The sequence below is a fragment of the Chamaea fasciata genome, unplaced genomic scaffold (assembly GCF_029207755.1).
Source record: "Chamaea fasciata isolate MVZ Bird 193981 ecotype frontalis unplaced genomic scaffold, bChaFas1.0.hap1 SCAF_12, whole genome shotgun sequence".
Lineage (NCBI taxonomy): Eukaryota > Metazoa > Chordata > Aves > Passeriformes > Sylviidae > Chamaea > Chamaea fasciata.
Genome location: NW_027094097.1, coordinates 22487809 through 22512621, shown reverse-complemented (window position 1 = coordinate 22512621; position 24813 = coordinate 22487809). Strand labels below are relative to the sequence as shown.

The following is a 24813-nucleotide window of genomic DNA, read 5'->3' as shown; positions in this document are numbered from 1 at the left end:
GGACCGCCGCCCCCGAGGGCCGATCAGCATCACAGGCATAGCCAGCAAAGAGGGGTCTGAGTACTAATCAATGCAAAAGTTATACCATTTGTGACCCATGGCTGCTGGCACCGCTGTTAAAAAATGTACAAATAGTGTAATCTTTCGATGTTCAGGGAGCTTTAGGTGGTTTACCATCAGCTTTGTGCAAACCAGGTTAAAGTAGGGAAACATCGCCTAGTGCGTGCGAGAACTGGCGCTGCCAGCCGGGAGCCACCAACGCCTCGAGACGCCCCGGGACATCGCAGGACACCCCGGGACATCCCACCCACGCCTTGATCTCGCCTCAGCGCCCCTGTCGCGACAAGCCGCGACAAACCCCGCCCGCTCCCGCGCGCAGCCCGAGCGCTCCCCGCCCTCCCGCCTTTCACTTTCGGTTCGCGGGGCTCCGCCTCTCACTCTGACTGACGGGCGGGAGCGCCAATGGCCGCCCGGCGCGCGGGCGGTGCCGGCCAATGGCGGCGCGGGGCGGGGGCGCGGGGCGGGCCCGGCGCCATGGCGGAGCCGGCGCTGCTGAGGGAGTACGTGTCGCACCTGGCGGCCCGCGCGGCGCAGGGACAGCTGGCGGCCTGCGCCGACCCCGCCATCAAGGCCCGGGCGCGGCGGCTGCTGGCCCCGGGGCGCCGCGGGGCCCTGGACGTGCGCGGCGTGGCCGAGCGCTGCCGGCGGGCGCGGGGCGGCCGCGCCCTGCGCGACCTGCTCAAGGCGCTGGAGCTGCTGGAGCTGCTCTGCGTCAACCTCCTGCTGTGCCCTTGGCGCCGGGAGATCCGCTCCCTCAAGGTGAGGCACTGCCCGGGGCTACGGGGCCGCTCCCTCGGCCCGGGGCTCCGCAGCGGCCCCGGGAGGTGCAGTGGGGACAGGGTGCTGGGAGTGGGGCCGGGGACACGTCCTGCTCGGGACAGGGAGTGGGGCCCGTCTGCTCAGGGCAGGGTGCCCAGCACGGTGCAGGGCTGCTCAGATGTGTTCACTGGCCTTCGCAGGCCTTGTCCTCGCTGAGGCCGGCCGTGCTGAGCAGCTCCGGGGGGTGGGAACGGAGCCTCTCGTTGCGGTGAGATAGCAGAGAAGGTTAAAGCTACTCTCAAAGGCTTTGCCTTTCATCATACTGAGCTCTGACCAAAATCTGCCTATAAGCAGGGATGTTTTTAGCAGTGGCCATCTCCAGTGGCTTGGTGCCAAAGCCAGGCGGGCCGGTGTCTCTCCGGTCCCCGATCCCAGCTCGGCGCCTGCAGCTGGCGGTGGGCAGGGACAGCCCCTTGGACAGAGGAAGTGCTGTTGTCTTTTGCAGCAGGGTGGTCACGGTTACCCCACCTCCCCAGTGCGCTGAACACGTCTCATTGCCCAGAAGACACAGCCATCTTCACATGTTCTAAATTCAGACAGACTCCCCAAACACCCAAATGTAAACTTATTGCCCTTGCTTTGGCAACGGGTACTGGTGAGGAAAAGCCATTTCTTTGCTTCTTCCTGCACTTAGGTCTCGCCTGTGGATTCTCAAACAGCTGTAAATTCCTGTTCTTCTCATTCATCTCCCTAAAACAGGGCAAAGCATAAGATAGTCAGGTCTACACTTAGTGGGTTCAGCCTTTCCTAACACAAGAATCCTAGGCTGCATTAAAATTAAACTTTGAAGACCATTGTGGGTAACCCAAAGTGTGAGACAGCCTGCTGCAGGCCTGAAATAATTCTACTGCAGGGCAGGAGTTGGAGAACAAGCAGTACCTTGTGCATGCACAGATTTGATTAAAAGCTACTGAAATACATGGAATAGTATTTCCCATGTCCTGCCTCTCACCTGCTCTGATGTCCCTGCAGTGCCTGCAGCTGCCCCCCTCCAGAAGGAGCAGAAGGTGAGGAGTGCAGGGCACTATTGACAGATGTCTCTAAGAATTATACTGTGGCCATTCTTTAGGTCAGTTTTGTTCTCCTGAACCTTCTGCTTGTGATAGTGATGCTCAGGGCTCAGCCTTGGTCTGGCCCAAGCTGGGCAGCCTGGAAACAAGCTACCCGACTCCTGGAAATCCTGACTTCACATTCCCCCCTCTGCTCTGTTCTGACTTGCCAGGAGTTGGTCATGCTCAGCTCAGAATAGTCTCTCCTGTCACAGGGTTTCAGACAAAACCAAAAACCACTTCCAGGTTACAAACTAGGCCTCATGCCTGGGGTAGCTCTGAAACCAAGCAAAGGTTGAAGAGTTTTTTTACGTTGTTGCACAGCAGCGTCATTTGATTGGTGTTTTGCGGACAGGTTGTGCAAAAAGAGCTGTTTGGACAATATTTCTGTTAGACTAGTCTCTCTTCAGAAAGGTGCTTTCAAAATATGGCAGTTCAGTTCAAGGGCAGTAAGGTTCACAGCAGAGTCTGAACCGTGGAAAAAGAAAATGTCGACAGCTCAGAAATTCACAGTGAGTGGCTCACATCTGTTTAGGAAAAGATCTCAGCGATTCATGAACCTCTGTTTGTTTAAAAAGCTTAGGTTCAATCGAATACATACGGTTTGTTTCTGAGCTTCTCTGGTTTGACTAAAATGATTTCTTTACTCTCTTCCTTTTTTGGATACTGGTACTTTTAGCCAAGACCCCAGCAGGTTTAAACTGGCACAACTTCACTGAAACTGATGTGCTGTAGCAAAGCTACAATGCTCCAGAGGCTGCCAGAATAGTGCTGTTAAAGCCTCACTCACTGCAATTCAAAACTCAGACTTGTAGAAAACAGTTTTTTGAAAGCTGTAAGCAAGTTTTGAAGTATTTTTGATCTTTAGGAAATCAACTCTTTCACATTTCCCTGCACCCACTCCCCCAGTGTTCACCAGCTTTTCCATGTTGCATTCTGTTCCAGACCTTCACTGGGAATTTTGTCTACTACATCCAGCCAGTGCTCCCAGAGGATATTGTGAAAGCAGTCCTGGAGAAAATAGGTTATGTTGCAACTACAGCAACAGAGTTTTCACTTGTCAAAAAGAGAAACAATGAGGAAACGAAGCAGACTGCATTTGAGATATTCCTGGCAAGAATCGAGTGTGAAGCCATCCTCGAGATGACAAATGAAGAGAAACATGGCAATTTGGAGAAGAGCCTGCTGAAGGGAACACAAACACATCAGCACCCAGGAGAGGAGGATGAGGAAGATCACACACCCCAGAGAAGAGACACGGAAAGCCTGGAAAATGAAGGGACCAGTGAGACACCTTTGTGCCTTGCTCCCCAGGAGAAGTGTTCAGCTGCCTGTGCTGCATCCTTTGAGTCTGCTGGGAATGCGAGGATCAAAGGGGACGTGGCTCAGGCAGCAGCTGCTGCAGCCCCTGACAGCCTCCAGGAGCACCAAAGGCACGGCATCAACACCACGCATCTCCCGGGCAAGTGCTCAGATAGCGAGGACTTCCTGATCAAATACAGTGACATTGTCATAGGACAAACACCCATCTTCAGTGAGAACCTCTCTCCAAAGGCTCTGGAGAAGGAGCCAAGAGCCAGGCTGGGTGGGGAGTGTGCCCTGGCAGGGGCTGCAGAGTTGGCTGCACGTGCCCCGGCGCCTCTGTCACCGGGAGCCAGTGGCCCCCCGGCCTTTGCCATGTTTGTTGACAGCTCCTGTGACTGCAAAATCGCCTTGGAGTTTGAAGCTCCAGGAGTCCCAGAAGGATCAATTGAAGCAGAAATCAATGATGCCATAAATTGCATAGACCCAGCCCCTGGTGATGAACCCACTGAACTGAAGTCTCTGCCCTACACGGACTTTGCCTCTGCCCAAAACTGCAGCATCCCCAGGGAAGAGGATGTTTGTGAGCTGTCTTTAACCTTCACAGAACTACAAATCAAGGATGCTCAGGAAAAACTTACGTATCCAGTAGAGGAAACTGGGCAGCCTGAGGCAGTGGGCTATGCAGGAACAAGCGACAGGCACGTTAGAGAATTTAATCACTCCCAAATAAAACATGCATACCTGACTGATGCTGAGCTGCACGGGAGAGCAGCGTCACACACTGAGCCACCTTCAGGTCTGTGCTGTTCTGCTGGGCACATGGAGGATTCCACTACTGCTTCTGACAGCAAGAGACTGTTCATGGACCCTGCTAAGGCACACCCAGCTTCTGAGGGCTTCAGGCACATCAGAGAGCCCCCCAACCTCACCTACATCCCCCCCCAAAGCATTGATGTGCGGCCCTCACACCAGGGCAGGAGCAGCACACAGGGCCGGAGGAGCCTGATGCAGCCTGCAGGTGACTCTGCTGGAGGTAGAGAAGGGAAGCTGGAGAACTGTAATTCCCAAGAGACTGACACCCAGGAGCCTTATGTCATCATTGACAGAACCGACCAGGCAGTGCTGTGCCATCACACCTGAGCCTGAGCGCTTCATTTGTAATACCTGGGAGGATTGTCCTCTCACCTGTGGCCTTGATCCTGTTGTCAGGGACATGACTGGCTTTATAAAAACAGTTCTAAAAAACTCAAACCACATCACTGCTTTCAGACAGTAAAGAGCAGGAGTTACACAAATTCTTAATGGTTCCTTTCACAAGGAAACCTGAATGGTCACCTTTATAAAGGATAGGCAAACTTCTGTAAATTTAAATCCATTTAATTCATCAGTCAAATTCCTTCTGGCTGTTTTTAATGCCAGACAGGTTTCTTCAGCTGGGCATCCTACTTTTCTTTTTTTCCTTCACAAACCTATTCCTGGAATACTCTTCTAGGACAAGGTAAATTCTTCTAAACCGGAAGACCCAGCTTTAGAAATGCCCTACTGGGGTGTGCTCCAGTTAACTCTCTGCATTCCTTTGAAGCTGTTTGAGCTAATCTTCCTTCTGACTTCAGTTGAAAACAGGTTTAGAAAGTTTGATAACACTCCTTTAGCTTTAAAGAGGGAAACAGCTCTGTGAACACTTGGTTTTGTAGAGGCATTAACCTGTGTTACAGGTTTTATATCTGCCTCCATTTGTTACCAAAGTATTTTGTGGCCACCACCACAATTTCCAAGAGAAGCCTTGAGCATTGTAACTGTTAACTGCCTCCAGCAGAGAGAGGTCCAGCTAGGGCTGCCATTTCCTGTGCCTCTGCTCCTGACACTTCATTCTGCACCAGAAGTTCAAAAAATTTTCTGCAGGCCAGTTGTCCTCACTGAAATGAAGGGGAAAAGATCTCGTTCTTCGCCATTTTAGTGGTAGGAAGAAAATCTGCTCAGAGAAGGATCCCAGTGAGCAGGAGAGGCAGGGTCAGGGATATCCTCCAGGTGGGAGTGCTGTGTGGAAAGCTCAGGAGTGTTGGATCAGCTGGAAGCTGGGGCCCCAGCACTGCGAGCCTGTGTCACACACAGCTCTGAAGTCATTTAGGAAAGCACACTGTAGTTGTGCTTAGTCTCCAGTGCTTCTTCATACAAATGTCTCCGAGGGTGTCAGAGGGTGGTGCCCAGCAGCAGGACAAGGAGCAATGGCCATAAACTAAAACACAAAAAGTTTCATCTCAACAATGAGGAAGAACTTGTTTTCCTGGAGGGGGCAGAGCCCTGGAGCAGATGCCCAGAGAGGCTGTGGAGTCTCCCTCTCTGGGGCATTCCAGACCTACCTGGACACACTCCTGTGTCACCTGCTCCAGGTGACCCTGCCTGGGCAGGGCTTGGACTGGGTGACCTCCAGAGGTCCCTTCAGCCCTAAAAACTCTAGGATTCTGTGATGCACTTGTTACCAAGAAAGGCACTTTATACTGCTTCAGGTAGCTTTTTCAGTAGCACTGAAATGTGTGCTGGTTAGGGCTGGGGTGGAGTTAATTTTCTTCTCAGTGGCTAACATGGAGCTCAGTTTTAAATGCTAAAAAAAATGCCTTTCATGTACAGTTAAAATATTAGCTGAAATTAATTTTGTATGAATTGTTTATAATTGACTTTCATCCCTGAAAAAAATCAGAGGAGCACACATGATTAGATTAGAAAAACCTCAGGTCCTAAAATACAAAGATTTGCTTTTTGAACAGCTAATGGTTGAAACAGTGTGGGAGAAACAGAACTTTGCCCAAGGTAACACTGGGGGACAGACAGGACTGCCCTCAGCTCTGGGTGGGGTTGTGAGAAACGAGTTTTAGGAATACAAAGCGTTCACAGGGCTGTGTCCTGACAGGTAACAGTGGCATCCTTTGGGCTCTGAGATTCTCTGTACTCAACCATTAAGTGGCATTTTCTGTGCTGTGCAAAATGTATGTCCACAGTGAAATTGGAATTAAGAACAAACTGCAGATGACTGAGTTTTGAACGTATAGAACCATTTCCAAAGAAATCATTCTTTTGGACTCTTAGAGAAGAAAAAGTTTTGGAAATTTGACAGCAGGTATTCCGAGTATCTGGTATCCCCCTACAAAGAAGCTGCAATAAGTAAGATTACTTAGCACACAAAATCTTACTTTTAAGCTTAAATTCTAAAGATTTACAACAGAGCAGCAGAATGGCATTCCTGGGATCACAAGCTTTAGTACTTGACTAGGAAATGCTCTCTCTGTGCACTTATCATTATTAAGTTGCAGTGATTTAGAAAAGAAACAGCTCACCAAATGGGAATAACAGAACAGGAGCTGCAGCTCCTGACTGGGTGTGGTTCTTTCTGTGCAATGGGTTTTAGGCAAACCACAACCCTGCAAGAGCAGTGATGTCCAAAAGCAGCACCATCAGATATTGTTGAAAAGCCACATAACTGAATGTTTCTCTCCTGCACTAAGTGCCTGACAAATGTCTGTACAAAGTGATCAAAGTGCTAATGAAGCCTTGCTTGTTCCAGCTAAACCAACCAGAACCAGTAGGGGAAAAATACATTCTGTACTTCTGGGATCATTCCCCTAAAATCACCCAGAAAATCAATGTCAGAGCAGTCTGAGTACTGCATTGAAAGGATTCCCTTGAAGGCAACACCCAGAGGGTAAAGCACGAGTGAAGGGCAACTCAGCACTTCCTTTAACAAGTCCAAGAATGAAACCCCCACTGGTTTTCTCTACTCTCCAAGTACTTACAGGTCATAATAAACTGATCATGATATAAACCCAAAAGAACATCTGTGTTTTTCTTTACAAAAAGAAGTAAAATCAAAGAATGCAAACCAGTTAAGAAATAATTAATTCTAGGATTTTTTTAGAAACATTTGAAAAGAATAAAACAGTCCCATGCACCCTGTATTTTCACTATTCCTCAGCTCAGCCAGAGCAGGACTGGGGATCTCATGAACACAGAATCAGCTCTCTATGAAAAGCGAGTTGAAAAAACCCTCAGGGCCATTCTGCAATCACTTACGAAAACTGTGTTTTGAGGGGTTTTAAAAATTTTTGCACTGAATTCAGTGGGACTACCAGTGCACAGTTCTCTTGAGAACTAAGCTATATTGTGATGTCCTGTTGAGCAGAAAAAACTTCTGAATTCAATGAAGTTGCATTAATGTGGGCAGGACTAGAGCAAAAAGCCATTTCTAACTGGTAAGATCTGTTTAACAAGGCCACTTTATCCCAATGCACTTCATTTGCTTCCTCCAATAGTAAAATAATGAACGTCCCACCTCTGGTGTGAAGAGTGTGAAGCCTGTGCAGGAAGGAGTCAATTCCTTGCTGTGCCTCAGGCACCTGATGGCCACTCAGGATGTGCTTGGAAAGGGGAACAAAGGAGCAGAGGGTAGGGCAGCACGTTCCTGGAGCCAGTTTCCTGCTCAGGTCCCTGGTGCCCACACAGCACAGGAGCACGAGTGGGCAAGAGCCAGAGGGGCATCGAGACCACCCAGGCCTCAGAATGCCCCTGACTCCTGCCAGGGAGGCTCCACCCAAAGGCTCTGCATGGCCCCTGGTGTTACAGCTGACAGAGGACGCATTTCCCTGGGGAGGGATACAGCAGTTCCCGTGCTAAATGGAATGTCTGCAACCCTCTGAACCTTCGGTTTGGTGGGTACCACCCCAAGGGATCAAGACTGAACGTTAACCTGACCACGGACATCAAAATGCCAACAATCCAGCCACGTTCCTGTAAGATCTTTCCATTACCTACTCTTACCCTTGCCTTCCATACTTTGTGGTACTTTTGTATTTGAATAGAAAAGAACCCAAAGAGCTGCACCCCTCCTTTCTATTGCAATTCAATGGTTGGAGAATCACTGAGGTTGGAAAATACCGCAGAGGTCACTGAGTCCAGCCTGTAACCACCCACTCTGTCACCCTGCCCAGAGCACTGAGTGCCAGGTCCACGTGTCCCCCTGGAGCTGCAGGGGGTCCTTGTGGCCGAAGTGCAGGACCCGGCCCTGGAGCTCATGGCAGTGGCCATGGCACATCCCCCCGGCCTGGGCAGGCCCCTCAGCAGGACCTTTCTGCCCCACAACAGGTACCACCCCAGTCAGCTGAGGGTGAACTCGGTGTCCTCCTCCAGACCACCAGAAAAGTGTTCAACAGGACTGGTCCCAGCATGGATCCCAGGGGAATCCCATTCCCACCACTCTGGGCCTGGCCATCAGTTCCCATCTCAGCCAAGGAGGGCCCTGGCCAAGCTGGGGCCGCACCTTCTCCAGGAGATGCCACAGAAGAGGGGCTCAGAGGCTCTGCTGCATTCCAGGGAGGCACATCCACAGCCTTTCCCTCACCCAGCAGGAGGGTCACCTGGCTGGGGGAGATCAGGTGGGCCAGGCAGGACCAGATCCCGGGGTTATCCCGGGGTCATCCCGGCCGTGCCGTGTGCTCACACTCAGGATGATCAGCTGGGCACCAGGGCCGGGCTGACAGCTCTGTCATAAACAAACCTCCCTCACACACACCCCGGCCATTTGGGCTTGTTTCACCCCATTCACCCCAAGGGGGTTATTCAGAGAAACCTCAGATACCCTCCCTCAGAGGGGTGTTGTAATAAATTGTTTATTTCAAACTACAAAAACAGGGTTGTCTTTGGGGAAAAAAAAAAAAAAAAAGACATTAAAGTTACTCCTAGGAAGCAGCAGTGAAGTGGGAAATGAGGGAAACAGCCATATTTTAGCTGAACAAAACTGACACAGTAAAGCTGATGAAAAACCTAAAAACACAAAGGGAATTGGCTCATATTCTGTTCCTGACTGGTATCTGATAATTTCAGAGCTGTAAGTCCACAGCATTCTACAAAGCATAGTGCAAAAACAATAACCGTTACGTTTAAGTATTAAAAATACCAAATCAGACTTCAGTAGACAATTTCTGATACAACAGTCACAGGCTTCATAAATGGTGCTGTCTGTTAGGTGGGTTGAGTATTTGGTCCCGGTTTTCTTCATACTTCTCTATCATTTTCTGCATGTCATGGTCAGCTCCAATAACCTTGGAATAAAGAAGATGAACACTGGAAAGAACTGACACCACAGAACTTGGTTTCTTTTGAACAGAACAGGACTACCAGTGCAGCCAAACTGGGATACTCCTAGAGATCTGCCCAAGCTGCTTTCTGCTGGGAATTTGGCATTCCCTAAAAAGCTACACAGCTGATCCTGCAAACAATCCCAGTGAACAGCCCTTCAAATTCCACTGCAGAGATGGCAGACCTCACTTTTATGTCATACACCAACAGCCATCACGTTTGTCTGAGGTTGTCCTTCTCCAAAGGTTATCAGAAAAGCAGATTTAGTTACTTTTACCACTGAACAAGGCTCCTGTAATTTGGAAAGCACAATCCCCCACATGCCTAATTGGTTATAATTAAAATAATACTCACAAGTACTGGGCAGGAAACTTCAAACAGTGCACGTTTAATGAGCCACTCTTCGTAGAGCTCATGAATAGCTTCTAAATATTCCTAGAAAAGAGGCACTGGAATAACACAAATGCCCAGGGATGGCACACACATTGCAATCTTTATCCATTTGGGAAGTAGTTAAGAGACACATATAAAAGCCTGCAACACAAATCTTCCACTAACAAAAAATAAAAAAGCATCAGAAGGTTTTTGAGAAAAATTAATTCCCAGTACAAAGTTTAACTCCAGGAGGACCTCAAAGGCACAGCTTACAGGAGCACAGGGCTCTCAGCTCCTTTGAAGATCAAGCAACCATGATTCTCTCCCACAGGTAAGATGTGGTTCAAGATTTTTACAGAGAAAAATACAACAAAGTAAGGACAAAAAGGGCAAGGCTGCAAAGAATATGTATGGGAGGCACTTTCTGTGTCAATACATTTCCCTAAAATTCCCAGTTCACTTTCTCATAACTCAATTTCCTCTAAAAGCTCTTCTGCCTGCCATCAATTGCTTTTTTTCTTCATGGAGACCACTTCACATTGCTCATTCATAACTGCTCCCCTCCTCTTCAGCAGAGCTGCAAAACAACACAAGAGCTCTTCAAATCCATTACAGGAGGATTTATTCTCAAGGCAAAATTTCACATGGCCCAAAATTTAGCTCCTTGCACAGATGTTCCACTGACAATTGCTTCTCCTGAGCCACCCACCCAGAGCTGCAGAGGGAACTGCATTTATGTCTGGTCAGGCTTCTTTAGAAGCCTTGTGGCATGAAGGGCCATGCTGTAAATTGGCACAGAAAGTCACTGTTCCATCACCACAGTTTGTTTTGAAGCAGATCCCGAGGTTCACAATTTTCAAGGAGTTGCTTCTTTTCAGCCACAGCAGAGACACTTTTCATGCTCAAACATCCTGGTGAGAGCAGACAACAAAGTGCCCAGGAAAACCTCAGCACCTGCAGGCCCAGGTACCCGAGCTTCACCTGGGTGCTTTTGTGCCATTTAATGGTACAAAGGCAATTGACTTGTACATCTTAGAGAAGATTACCAGTTGATTAATACTGCACCTGAAGTCAGCTACAGTGCACTCATTACTACAACAGAACACCTGGGAGAGTCAGCGTGCATGACAGATCGCTTTTTAAAAATAAATCAAAATTCAATATTCAGGGTTTAGTTTGCACTGGAAACAGCTGCGCCACATTTTGGTAATATACTCAGGATACAATTTTGGTATTTAGACTGGAATCACTCCATTTTCAAAGCTGTAAGCACATTTATCAGAGGAACTCCTTACCAGAGGAATGACTTTTTCCTCTTCCCTGCATCGTGTCTTTAGCCTCTCATAACAAACTTTAGGAGATGTCTGCAAATAAACTGCAGGAACAAAACTTTTAATAGTTATGTCCAAGGATCAGCTTTAAAAGAAAAGAAGTAACTCACTTCACAAACTACAGAAGAGAAGCATCCTGGCTTGGGTACCACCACTGGACCTCCCCTTCGGCACTGCCAGGAATCAACCCATGAACCACCCACCAACCCAAGCTGTCTGATGGTGTTCACTTTTATACTGAATAATGTGATTATTTATGAGCCAAAAAACAAGAGTTATTTCTTCTCCCAGAAAGGAACCCCACCCACAAACACAGCCCTATGTTACCTATCAAATCAACTGAAACATCAGTGTTGTTCTGGATCCAGTCAAACCATTCACTTAGGACAGCATAATCCACCTCTGGCATTTTCCCACTGAACAAACACAAGAGACATCACTCACTGAGCAGCACGCAGAGATCAACTCCAAACTCTCATTCTGCCCACTTGACCAGAATCCCTCCCCATTTACTCCAACATTTATGAAAAGAAGGCCAACATTATGCCCACCCAAACTGAAGGCCACACAAACCATTGTTTATAAAATGCAAAGACCAAATCCTTTCCATTTTTTTTTTTTTTAAGTACTCAATGGTACTTATTGCTCAGGTTCTCTATATCAGCATCTGTTCAAATCTGTCCCAGGGCATGTCACCAGAAGAGCTGGATTTACTGAGCAGCACCAATAATTCCTTACAGAAGCCACAGTAAAAGGCAGCAAAAATATAATGTCAGTGTGTCAATAAATTTACTCCCACTGTAAGAAATATTTGTGGAAAGAGTAGTGAAATATCCAATACGCTTAACTGGAACTCTGAACTCAGAGCACAGAATGTTGGAGACAGATGTCCCAAAGTTATCTCAGCAACAATAATAAAGTATCAGACAACTCAAGTAAAAGGGAATTACTGAGGACATGTTAAGAATCACACATTATGTTTTTATTAGTGTATCAATTTTCACTTGTTACCATATTCTGATTGTCAAATATTACTAATTTTACAGTATCCTCTCTTCAAAACTGGTGACAGTAACCCATACTCCATACTCTTTCCTAAATGGTTCTGCAGTAGAAAAATTGTAAAAAAAGATGGAGTTGGGAGGCTCCTGTGCTCTCCAGCTGAGTAATTAAGACCAGTTATGCCATTTTAAATAGGACTGAAGAAAAATATTCCACAGATTTCTAAACCAGTCCCCTGGCAACTTGCTCTGATCACTTGCAAAACTGAGCAAAAGTAATAAAGATATTTCCCTAAGTACAGAAAAAAGCAAAATCCCTGTTTGTACCACTCCCCTCTTGATCTGCCATCCAGAAATGGGGTAACACTGGTCACGGCTGCTCTTCTAACACATCAGTTCTGGGCAGCAGGGATCTACATCAGCCAAACTCTGATTGTGCTACTTTTCTCCAGGATAGATGGGGGAAATGGGAAGGTTGCAAGGAATTGGAAAAAAGAAAAAGCTCCATTGTTCTTACCCTGAAAGACAGACACATCCAAGTCAATTCTGCATTGACCTGCCCTGCAGACAACACACCTTTGCTTTCCCTGGGTAATCCTGGGAGGACTCTGGCTCAAGATCCATAAAGACACAGGGAATATAAAAGGCACCAAATGGTGTTTAAATTTCCAAAGTTTGCTGACATTTGACTCCTACCAAGTCACGTTTTTACTGCCTAAGTCCAACATGACCAGAGCGAGTTTTCTATCATAACTGGTGATAGATTGAGGGACAATGAACTGCAGTGCTCACCTACAGCACACCCTGCACACACGTAAAACTCACCTAACACAGCTACGCTGACTCATTTCTAAATGTGTCACAAAATAGCTACTGTCATACATTCCTTAATTGCCCCTTGTTTAATTTATAATCCTTTTACACATCCTTTTCTTTAGGCTTGCTGTTGGTACTATAAGCTGCCTTCTAGCTTGCTGTAACAAAACAAAGCAAATGCCTTTTCTCCAACATTTGAAAAGTGCTGAAGCCACAAAACATCTTAGATGCCCTTAAAATTGTTATTATTAAATTCATTCACAGAGTTGACACAAACAGATTTAGCCTCATAGCAACGAAATCTTTGGGAAAAAAGCAGTTTGCCTATATTAAAAAGAAATCAGTAACTAAAATGGTGGATATTCTAGGCTGCTTGCACTGTGTGTGGACTGGGATGAATAATGTGTGTCTCTCCCCACTTCCCAAGGCATTCCTGTGGCAGAGAGGTGCTCATGCAGCATGGATGACACCTTGTGGCACAAACTGGGTTTGTCCCACAAGGCCACTGAAAAACCCACTAAAACCCATCTGTCACAGACACTCCTGACAGGAGGTCAGCATCCCAAACAACCAAACAAAACCCCGAACCCTGCACTATTTCAGTTAGTTTGGGATGGCTGAGTTATACCTAGGGCAGGTAATAGGTGATTGTTCTTTCTTCACTCACAACCTGCCAAGTCTATTTTGATCCTGTCAATCCTGATTCTGAGCATGAGCACAGGACTTGAGCCCCTGCTTGCAAGAAATGCCAATCCTGGATGCCAGGCTGGATAACCCTGCCCAGTTCTCTCCCTCCTACCGTCTTATTCTTTATATCCTCATGGTTTTTTTACCTGTCCAGCATGTGTTTGATTCAAGCAAGATTTGGGTATTCAGCTGGAGAGCAGATAACTTCAATAGATGGTGTCTAAACAATACTGAATTCTAAATATTCAGGAGCACTGGTGAAAAAGGTTTTCCAGAGTCCTACAGGAAGTAGGCAGCACAGCCCATACCAAACACACTGCCACTTCACTGGCATATTTCACAGGCTCTTAAAATGCACATTACCAAAGAAATTATCATTTGATTAGATACGTATTTAAAATAATTATTCTGAGAACGTAAAGTAGAAAGGCACATCCCATACCTTCGATAGAGGTTTTCCACAAAAACGTGTTTTGCACTGTGAATCGATCGCTCCATCATCCTTACAGGGGAGATCTGCAACACAAAACCTGACCCTGTACATTTTCATACTTGTTTCTTTGCAGACTCCTACGGCACTTATGAAATACAGTTTTCAGATCTCGTGAGAAACAAACTTACTGGGAGAGCGGGAACCACAAAACAAACAAGGACTCCTGATCTTACTCTAATTTTTTTATTCAGACACCAGTTCAAAGCTCAGTGCTCAGCATTCAGTCGAGCAGTGGGAGGTAACTCAGGGTACAAAAAAGCAGCAATCCACGTGAGATCTGCAGGACAGTGGGAACTATTGCCCCCCAAACTGCTGCTCCATCCCATGCATTGCTGGGTCACAGCACAGGGCTGACATCGGACACTCAAGAAAGGAAACAGGACTTTTAAAAGAAATAACTGCAGCTGACAGAGCCCTGGCCTCAGCCAGCCCTGCATGTGTTCTACCAGCACTTCATGCTGGAGCAGGGAGATCCTCTGACACTCTCAGGCCTGGCAGAGCAACTTCTCACCCAGGTTTCTGCACATTAATGAAGCAAAAATAACTCCAGCACGGCTCAAATGACAAAAAACCTCAGGCTGAAATATAGGGAAATCCTCAGGAATTCTTGAATTAACTTCTCCAACAGAATAGGATTTCTACTGTCTTGGAAAAACACTTTTTCCAAAAATCTAATGATTATATGTGCCATTTCCATATTTGGCACTGCTAAAAATTTGCCCTGACACAAACTCAGAAAACAGGACATAAGAACAGTCAGTAAAATATAAGCATGGCATGTAAGACCAGGTCTTGTCATCAGGGAACGGACGAATGTAACAAAAGCATAGAATGTAACAAAAGAAGGAGAAAAGAATAAAGAAATCTTGATGAAAACGTAGAACCTGAAATTTAATATTAAAAAAATAATATTACAAGGGAAAAAAAGGATGTAAACCACCCGAAAAAACAATAGAAAACAGCAGTGGAAGTATTTTGCATAAACAGAAGAAGCAATGGCTAAATTTGTGCTAGACAGCACAAAGCAGTACTATGAATCCTAACATGAGATTACTTGGTGTTTGCCAAAGATTCAAAATAATGAAATCACAGACAAGCCACTGACACAAAATGATGAAGAGATTTGTGCAAGCCTAGCTCCAGAAGGTTTGCCCAAACAGCAGGATCAGTCTGGGGAAGTTGTGAGCAGGCAGGAGACAGAGATTTTATCCCCAGAGCACACGCTGAGCATATCAATGTCTGCACCAGAGAAATCCCTACTCACTGCAGGAACAAAGAATGAACACACACAGCATCTTAACTCTTGAATACAAGGTTAAATGGATTTAGCACTCATAATCACATCTAATTACTCTTAAAATTAAAAGCAGAAGTTTCCTTACCATGGGCCTGGTGTGCTGCTCCAGCATGGTCAGCTGGACATAGGTCTGCAGAGTTATCCCCCACCTCGATGCATCCTGGTACATTAAGCCCTGGGGTCAGAGATGGAAGCAGGACAGATGGACATTCGTTAGGACAAACAGCTCAACAGGAAGTTGGGTAATTAGGAAGCTTTTGCCCTACAACAGCATTGCTCTAAGAAGTGCACTAAAACAGCTGACATCAGGTTTGACAAGAATTAAGAGACCATTTGCTCTCCACAGTGGAGATGTAGAATTATGGTGCTGTCCCTACAGACACTGAGCGGGAGGCTGGCTGAAGTCAGCAGGAATTAGTTACTCTGCACATGGAACATTCAGAACCAAGTAATGAAAAAAAACCTGTCTACTACTCTGTTTTTGTGCACTGATGGACTCTCAGTACACCCAGTGCATCCAGAAACCATACAGGGTTCTAGGTGTGGTCTGGGCCTCAGAAAAGGTGTCCTTTAACACAGGCAACTGTTCTTCCCAAAGGATCCTCACAGCAGCTCTCAAGTAGCTGTTCCACTTTCTGACTGCTGCAATTCTGCACACACACACAACTTACAAGCAACAATCTATCCTGCACAGCAGAGAAAGGATCTCACTCAAAATAAAACATCATTCAGTGTTGGCTGAGGTGACAAGTTTTAAGCCAGCAGCACAGCTTCAGCCCAGAGGTCTGACCTTCTCCTTTTCTCCCGGCCAAGATCAGACTTTCCCAGTGCTCCAAGGCTGCTCTGGTGTCGTGCAACACGTGCCCCACCCTTTAGTAACAATCAGAAAGGCATCAGCAACTCCTAGGAGGGACAATTTACTGTCCCAGAGGGCCTGCGCTAACACTGATGGTATTTAAGTTAGGGCAAGTACGGTTTGGGGTGTGTCCACAGGGCAGATTGCAGAGCCTGAGCACAGGCCCTGCCTCAGCCACCGTGGGGTTTCTGCAGAGGGGCCGAGCCCCAGGCACAGGACTGAGAGCAGGGACCACTCCCAGCACCCCAGCAAGGCCGGTGTGCAGCTGCAGCTGGGGCCCAGGGACATCCCTGCGGGAACAGTTCCGAGCAGCCTCGGCCACCCAAAAGACAACAGAAGCCCTCAACACCTCACTGGGCTGGATTTTCCTTATCTGCAGCAGCCACAGGATCTCAGATTCATACAGTGTTAAGGGGTTGGACCCTTACAAGGTCACCCCTGCCATGGCAGGGACACCTTCCACCGTCCCAGGCTGCTCCAAGCCCCCATGTCCAACCCGGCCTTGGACACTGCCAGGGATCCAGGGGCAGCCACAGCTTTTCTGGGCACCCTGTGCCAGGGCCTGCCCACCCTCCCAGGGAAGAGCTTCTTCCACACATCCAACCTAAACTTCACCTCTTTCAATTCGTCCCCTTTTCCCCTGTCCTGCCACTGCAGCTCCTGAGGAATTGTCCCTCTCTGGTTTCCCTGCAGCCCCTCAGACTGGGCAGGAGCTCTGGGGTCTCCACACAACCTTCTGCTCTCCAGGCTGAGCAGCCCCAGCTCTCCCAGCCTGGCCCCACAGGGGAGGTGCTCCAGTCCCCTCAGCACCTCCGTGGCCTCCTCGGGACTCGCTCCAACAGTTCCACGTCTGTCTTATGTTGGGGTGCCAGAACTGTTCACAGAACTCCAGTCAAACAACATTAACTGACTGGATCCACCCCGCACCTTGAGTTACATCCTTCCCTTCTTTGAAACAGGCACAAAACATTTAGAAACAACTGCCACACTCAGGGCTTACCTTCCTGGGAATTGCTTTAACTCCCACCCCACTGGAAACCCAATCCTTGCCAAAACCACATTTTATATGCAATGCTTCTATTACATGCATGTCTTAATCACAGTAGAACTCTTTTGCTTCGTGGAGCTTTAGTTTTTGCTGTGTGACATTTGGATCACACATTTTGTAGCAGTTTTGCTGGCTGATTAAAAGCCATCATATATGTCTTGCTAAAACAACAGTCACTGTAACTGCAGAAATAATTTCTGCCACTTACCAGGATATTATGACCTCTAACATTCCTCCACTTGGTCAAAGGTTCCTTCAAAACCTGGTTAAAAAGAATTACTCCATGTTAGACACATCTTAGATTCAAAATACTTAATGACCCTACTAGTGTACAACTATTTTAAGGAATAGTTATGCAGTAAATCAGAGTATTCAGGACTTGCATTGGAAACTCATCACACTTTAAAAAATAGTACTGAATTCTGTAGCATAAAAGGTTAATAATGAACACTGCTAAAAATAGAGAAATGTCAATATCCAACATCTTCTTAGCATTTTTAAACACTGATTAGGCTACCTCATAAGCCTGGAAAGAATTTTTTTTTTTTTTGAGCCAGAATCAGTGCAATGTAAGGGAAAGAAGAGCTTAGCAGAGTACTTAGCATTTCAATGACAAGCCCACCACCTTACAAATTAATTTCTCAGACAGGAACATTTGCCAGCAAAGGAAGAGAATCAGACTGCTACCACATTCCTTTTCATTTTATTTTTGTGTTCTAACAAACAAAGTGTATTCGAATCTTTTACAAAATGAATCAGAAAAGCTTCTACCCTGAATAGGTAAAATCACAAGAGACCTGCCTGGTTCAGACAGGGTCTAAATCTGCAATAATACTGTAGAGTCAGGCCGAGGAGAATCTCATCAGCTGGGGAACTTAAGTAGCTACTGAAAAATGCAGCATGGTATGCAAATTAAAGTCTGTTATCCTTTGGATTAACAGTTAATTACTTCATAAGGACAATTCCTGTTGAATTACTGAATAATATCTGGCAACCCAACATTTCTATGAGGACTCCTAAAACTTATTACCTAATGTGTTGCCAGGTTTGTTGGGGAAAGTATTAATATCTGTTGTATAAAAACAATTGTCCACTGAGGTTTGACCTTGATTTTGTTTAAAATACAACAAGCCTGCCCTTCCCCTAACCTGGTTCTAAGCAACACAAAATCAAATACCAGAGCAGTCTAAGAAATCTGAAACAGTTCTAACAGATTTTCCTTTTTTTAAAAAAGCCATCTATTCACTGGGATCTCTGTTACATGGCATAAGTATTTTTACATAATAGTTCTTTACTTTGCTTTTACCAGACCCATCTAAGACTTCAGTGACATGAAATGGCAGGCAGGCAAGTCCAAACATGCCCATGCTCTGTGAGTTGCTGTTACTTTATATAGGTACAAACTCTGATTCACAGGTTTTACTGGTATTTTGGCATCCAGTACATACCACATGGGATCTACATGTCTCTGCTGCAATTTGACAATAAAAAGTTGGGTTGGTGCCCCAGCAGCCCCCTCCTGCTCCCTCCTCACACACCCAAGGACATGCTGGATCTAAGACAAGCAGCTGCTCAGTGACAGAAATAAGGACAAAGAAATGTGCATCCAGTACCTCAATGCTGGTAGTTTGTGCAAAATAATCCAGGCATGTTGTTTTTCCACTCGCAATGTTGCCCTCGATACAGATCTGGTGAGAAACAGAGTCACGTTGAGACCCACACTGTGGCAGAACAGTGAACGGTGTGTTAGAAATGCACCCTGCCCATTCCAACGTGCCAGCTCCCTACACTGGGAAGGGATTATTTCATGGGAAGGCACTGGGGATCTGTTTGGATGTTGCGACTCTCCCAGACAACGACCTTTCCCCCCCCGCTACCCACAGCCAGCCCCTGCCCTGCTCACAGCTCCCTTCCCCTCCCCAGGGGCTCCAGTGGGTCACCTGCTGCTCCTCACTCTGCCACAACCCACCTCAGAGACCCAGCTGAAGAAATAATTTCAACATCCATTATATAGACAGTTTAAACCTTAGGAAGGGTCACATTTTTATTTTCAGAAACCTAAACAACTAAAATAAACGAAGAGAATTTTTTTCAACTGCCTTAAAATAATTTATAGCCCAGGGGAGTTACATAAGGCAATGGCAAGGCTACACATGCAACACTGAACCCAAAATGCCACCTGTCCTGACACAAGCCCTCACAATTTTATTCCTCACAACCTTTGCACAGATCTCTCACAATTTTATTACAATTTTCAGAACTAGACCAGCATAGCCTTGCACAGAGTAGGACCCAGTGACACACCCACCACTACACAGTGACACAGCTATGGCCAATACACGCACACTCAAATTATAACGCAATTATAATGAGAGAGGCTGCACTGTTTACTTTGTTTTCTGAACAAAATGCAAATACTTACAATTCTCTTTCTAGCATCTTTTTTAATCAGATGCTTATCTAGAATGGAAATAAACAACAGTTAAAATCAAAGAGGTCTTAATAACTTAGTTATACTGAGCCTCTTAATGTGAGATCATCCAGGACATTTTTAGGTTCCCTATGGCTTCATATGACTATTTTCTAAATTACCAACCTGCGAGGTTTTCGGTAATTACTGGGTCATGTAATAGACACATTGTGGCACCGACTGACACAGATTTAGCTGAAGTTCTCCACTGTCCCTGACAGTGCCAAGTCCAACGGTGAGTGATCACACTTCCACCAGATTTTTGCTACATCTGCTGCTCCTCAGTGGGTTTGCGCAGGGGAAAAATTAATTTTGGAAAGACTGGTTGGAGCAGCACCCGCTGGCTTCACAGGCCCGGTGGGATAAGAGTGAGGATTACAGAGCAGCTCCAAAACCTTACACCTCAAAACTGCGGTAAAAAAAAAAACAAACACAACAACCTGTCCAAGCCAAGCCGAGCTTACTAAATCCTTCGCCCAGCCAAGCATGACAGGAAGGCAGGGACGAGCTCGGCGGTCACCCCCGGCCAGAGCTCCAGTCTGACCCCGCTCCTGCTGCCCCGGAGCCGCTCCAGGGGCTGACCCCGCTCCTGCTCCCCCAAAGCCTCTCCAGGCTCTGACCCCGCTCCCGGGTCCGACCTCTCTCCTGCTGCCCCGGAGCCGCTCCAGGGGCTGACCCCGCTCCCCCGGAGCCGCTCCAGGGCATCCCGAGGGCTCGCAGGGAGCCGAAGCCGGGCCCAGCCGTGGCCGCCGCCCCGTCCCGTCCCATCCCGCGGTTCCGCCCCGCACTTACGGCCGGCAGCGGCGCGGGGCCCGCCCGCGGAGGGGCCGGGGGCGGCTCTGCCCGCGCCCCGCCGGCCCCAGGCCCAGGCCGCGCCCCGCCGCCACATGGCCCATCCCCGCTGCCGCCGGACCCGCTCCGGACCGGCTCTGGCCCGCCCCGGCCCTTCCGCCGCCGCGCCATCACTTCCTCCGCCCCGGCGCTCTGAGGCGGGGCTGGGTCAGCGCCGGCGATGGCCCCGGTGTCACCTGCGGCATCGGCGCCGGCGTCTCCCCGGCTCCAGGCGCCGTCCCGGGGTCGCGGTCCCGCCGGGCACCGCCCGGCCGGCGTGGCGCGGCTGGAGGTGGACCGGGCCTTCCCCCGCTCGCCGCGGGGCGTGCTGAAGATCGCCCGCACGGTACGGCCGGCGGCGGCCCCGGGGCCCGCGGCAAGGCCCGGGCCGGCGCTGACCCCGTCCCTTCCTGTCCCGCAGCTGGTGGCGCTGGCCGCGCTCATCTGCTTCGTGGCCTCGGGCGCGCACGAGGCCTACACGGCGCTGGCCGGCATGGAGACGGTGATCACCGTCCTCTTCCTGCTGCTCTACCTGCTGAGGCTCGACGCGCGGATGCGGTGCGTCTTCTGGCCGCTGGCTGTGAGTACCCGTGGGCTCCGAGTGCCGGGGCGCTCTGGCTGTGAGTACTGATGGCTGAGGGTACCCGTGTCCCCCGGCTGAGGGTACCAATGTCCCCTGGCTGTGGGTACCCGTGTCCCCCGGCTGAGGGTACCCGTGTCCCCCGGCTGAGGGTACCCGTGTCCCCCGGCTGAGGGTACCAATGTCCCCTGGCTGTGGGTACCCGTGTCCCCCGGCTGAGGGTACCCGTGTCCCCCGGCTGAGGGTACCCGTGTCCCCCGGCTGAGGGTACCCCTGTCCCCCGGCTGAGGGTACCCGTGTCCCCTGGCTGAGGGTACCCGTGTCCCCTGGCTGAGGGTACCCGTGTCCCCTGGCTGAGGGTACCCGTGTCCCCTGGCTGAGGGTACCCCTGTCCCCCGGCTGAGGGTACCCGTGTCCCCTGGCTGAGGGTACCCGTGTCCCCTGGCTGAGGGTACCCGTGTCCCCCGGCTGAGGGTACCCGTGTCCCCCGGCTGAGGGTACCCGTGTCCCCCGGCTGAGGGTACCCGTGTCCCCTGGCTGAGGGTACCCGTGTCCCCTGGCTGAGGGTACCCGTGTCCCCCGGCTGAGGGTACCCGTGTCCCCCGGCTGAGGGTACCCGTGTCCCCCGGCTGAGGGTACCCGTGTCCCCCGGCTGAGGGTACCCGTGTCCCCCGGCTGAGGGTACCCGTGTCCCCCGGCTGTGGGTACCCGTGTCCCCCGGCTGAGGGTACCCGTGTCCCCTGGCTGAGGGTACCAATGTCCCCCGGCTGAGGGTACCCGTGTCCCCCGGCTGAGGGTACCCGTGTCCCCTGGCTGTGGGTACCCGTGTCCCCTGGCTGTTGCAGCGCTGGCTGTGAGTGTGCACAGGAGGGATCACCTGTCCCAGGGGACAGTGTCAGCCAGCTCAGTGATTGTCTCTGTACAGGTAAGGCAAGCCCCAGTGCTCTGAGGAGGCTGAGGCAGTTTTTCCTGACGGGGCGTTGTGTTCCATCAGTTCCTGGATGGCTGCTGGATCTGGTAACAGCCCCTCCCAGCACAGGCACTGACTGTTTGCCTGGCTGTGTAACACCTTCACATCACAAATTAGTCACACACTTTCACTCAAATACTGACGAGTTCTCATCTTATCTCCCTTTTGTACGTGTATTTGCTGCTTCACCCTAGCAGGTGTAGCCAAGTTGCAAAAATCTGACGCAAAAACAGAAGAAAGGTAAAACGAGGAAGTTTTACTATAAACGCTCTTTTTGCCATCAAACCACTGGGTGTCAGTGTCCTCTCACACAGCTATTACTGTAACTGTTTTCATGGCAATCCAGCCATTTTCAACCATCCCTTCTGTGTTGGGAGCTCTCCACCTTCTCCTTCAGGCCTGTATTTCTGAATAAATATTTTGCTTCCACTACCTGTTTCAGGATATTTTCAACTCGGTGGTTGCAGCGTTGTTCCTCCTGATTGTGGCCTTGTTTGCAATAATAATCAAGACCAACAAGGGGACATTGGCTGGAGGAGTAAGTAGGAACATTGTTAATGAATTTCAGTTCTTAAAGTGCAGTGATTTGAACCTCTTGGTACACTCACATTGTGGAAGGACCATGCAAACAACTGTCTTGGAAGAACACTCTCAGCAGGAGCAAACAAGATACATTCAAGTGTATCTCACAAAAAGAAAATAACCCTCACATGACTAGTAATTTAAAGATGCTACTAGAGTTAGGAATTACTGCAGAGAAGTACTGAAACATTGAAAATTTGACGTTTTTAAGTAACCTACCTTTGCTACCATAGCTTGAATCCTAGATGAGGAGATCCCTAGCTCTTTTAGAGCTATCCAGTTTGGTTACACTACTTGAGAAAAAATACCAACAATCCTGCTGAAAAGAGTTGAAACCTTTTTACAGACATGCTGGTACCTCCCTCCTGGCATGTACATTCTTTTTTCTGACACAAACTGAGGTATTATGTCAGTTGAAAAGGAGTTTTGATCATACTGTGATTGTAAGAATTTCGTGTCCTTAAGATCAAACCAAATTAATAGTTTAAGTAACTGGTATTTTTAATTCAAATGGCAACTAATATAACTAACCTTAATAAACAATAAGGAGGGGAAAAAACCCCTCAGCTTTGAAAGTCTCTAGAAGTACAAGATACAGTACAAGCTGCAATGTGACAAGCAACCAAAAGAAACCTAAAACCTGCCACAGAGGTGTTTCAAACTCAGTTTAGGAGATGGTGAGGGGGAAGGCTGCTGGCTTCACTGGCAATGTCCTCCTAAAAAGGAGACTTCCTGATGGAGTGACTGTGCTGGCATAGAATTTATATTCTCAGTTGTGAAGTTCACAGAAATTAAAGGTGGGAGCAGGAGACTGAGCCGGTAGCTGGGAACACAAGTTTGGGTGAACATGTGACATCTTCAGTGCTGGGAGGGACAGAATCACCCCCAGCCTGTTCTCCTGAGGCACAAACTGCTTTGAGCTGTCCTCTCCCAAGAGCTCTCCTGAAAATAAATCCTCTGATCAGATAATTCAGTGCTTGCATAAAAAACCCTGCGTGTATGTGGGATGGAGCTGAAGGGCAGGAATTGAGTGAGTTTACTCAGTGGCTCTTCTGCAAACAGATTTTTCCAGTTACCTGCCCGAGGTTGTCTATTTTCTAAATAATTTAGTACATTTTATTCAATTTGGAATATGTTTTCCTTTCAGAGGAGAAGAGCATTTCCCTGCTGGGCTTGTTTCTACGAAAACTGACTTTTCCCCTTGACTTTTCTCAGAGCCGGTCCCATTAATTAAGCAACCCTTAAAGGGACAGAAGGGCTTTAATTTAGGATAAAAGCATTGTCTGGCATAATCCAGCATTAGCTTAGCTTTCAAGGAGAGCGCCACACTATCTCCAAGGCCTGACACAAACATCAGACAGAGCAGCCTGTAGACAGCGCTCTGAAAGGCTCATGGGATGTAAACGTGGGTGTTATTTGATTTGTCAGCTGTCTCAAATCGCACACATTTTCAAGGCCAGAACCAAATTCAGAAGATGTATTTACTGCTACCTTGATGAGTCACTACAGTAAAAGCTCGAGATTGATTAGGGGAACTAATTTTATGGTAATTTTTATAGGTGTTGGGTCTTATATTGCTTGTTCTCTGCCTTGTCGACATGGTTCTCCTTTGCAAGAAGATTAGCCTTGATAAAGCAAGAGGAAGGAGTGCTCCTGCCAAATAAGATTGATGTGTTAGTGAAAGAATGAGTTCTCCATTCCGTTTCCCCACTCTCTTTTAAAGAATTTGTATTTTCACGTGCTCACTCTCAAATTTCCTGTGCACTGATGTTTCTGCAAGTATCATTCATAAGGTTTCATACTTTTCCAAATACAGTTTCAGTGTTGCAATTTCACCAGTTAAAGCTTCAGAGAAAATTACTGTGTTTTTTTAAACTTAATTGTGTTTTTACCTGTATGAAAATTATTTTCGTGGTTGTCTTCTTTCTCTAATAAAAAGAAAAAAAATGAGCTTAAGTGCATTATTTAATCTTATTTATTTACTAAGTGTAAAAAAGCACATTAGAGTAAATGCACATTTTAAAGTAAAGTAAAAATGTAACGATCCAGTAACCACCCTTCGGAAAGATTTTCTTGTGCCCTGTGTATTGCACGTTAAAGCATTCACCGAAGCATTT

General features: G+C 47.9%; 3 protein-coding genes across 3 annotated transcripts; 2 read left to right on the top strand and 1 right to left on the bottom strand.

Moving 5' to 3' along the window:
- Positions 1–534: 534 nt before the first annotated feature.
- LOC136295683 (uncharacterized) lies at positions 535–7168 on the top strand. Its single transcript, XM_066194266.1, has 2 exons — positions 535–819; positions 2874–7168. The coding sequence occupies exons 1-2, from the start codon at positions 535–537 to the stop codon at positions 4371–4373; spliced, it is 1785 nt and encodes a 594-aa protein (XP_066050363.1). The 3' UTR covers positions 4374–7168.
- Positions 7169–8865: 1697 nt separating this feature from the next.
- TK2 (thymidine kinase 2) lies at positions 8866–20696 on the bottom strand. Its single transcript, XM_066194972.1, is given in 11 exon segments — positions 8866–9322; positions 9714–9794; positions 11030–11109; positions 11393–11481; positions 14012–14085; positions 15445–15534; positions 17472–17525; positions 18877–18951; positions 19686–19723; positions 20526–20657; positions 20660–20696. Coding segments are annotated over 11 exon segments (849 nt in total). The 3' UTR covers positions 8866–9223.
- CKLF (chemokine like factor) lies at positions 20688–24362 on the top strand. Its single transcript, XM_066194975.1, has 4 exons — positions 20688–20910; positions 20986–21144; positions 22557–22652; positions 24256–24362. Exons 1-4 carry the CDS (start codon positions 20746–20748, stop codon positions 24358–24360), a joined length of 525 nt encoding a protein of 174 aa, XP_066051072.1. The 5' UTR covers positions 20688–20745; the 3' UTR covers positions 24361–24362.
- Positions 24363–24813: the final 451 nt, after the last annotated feature.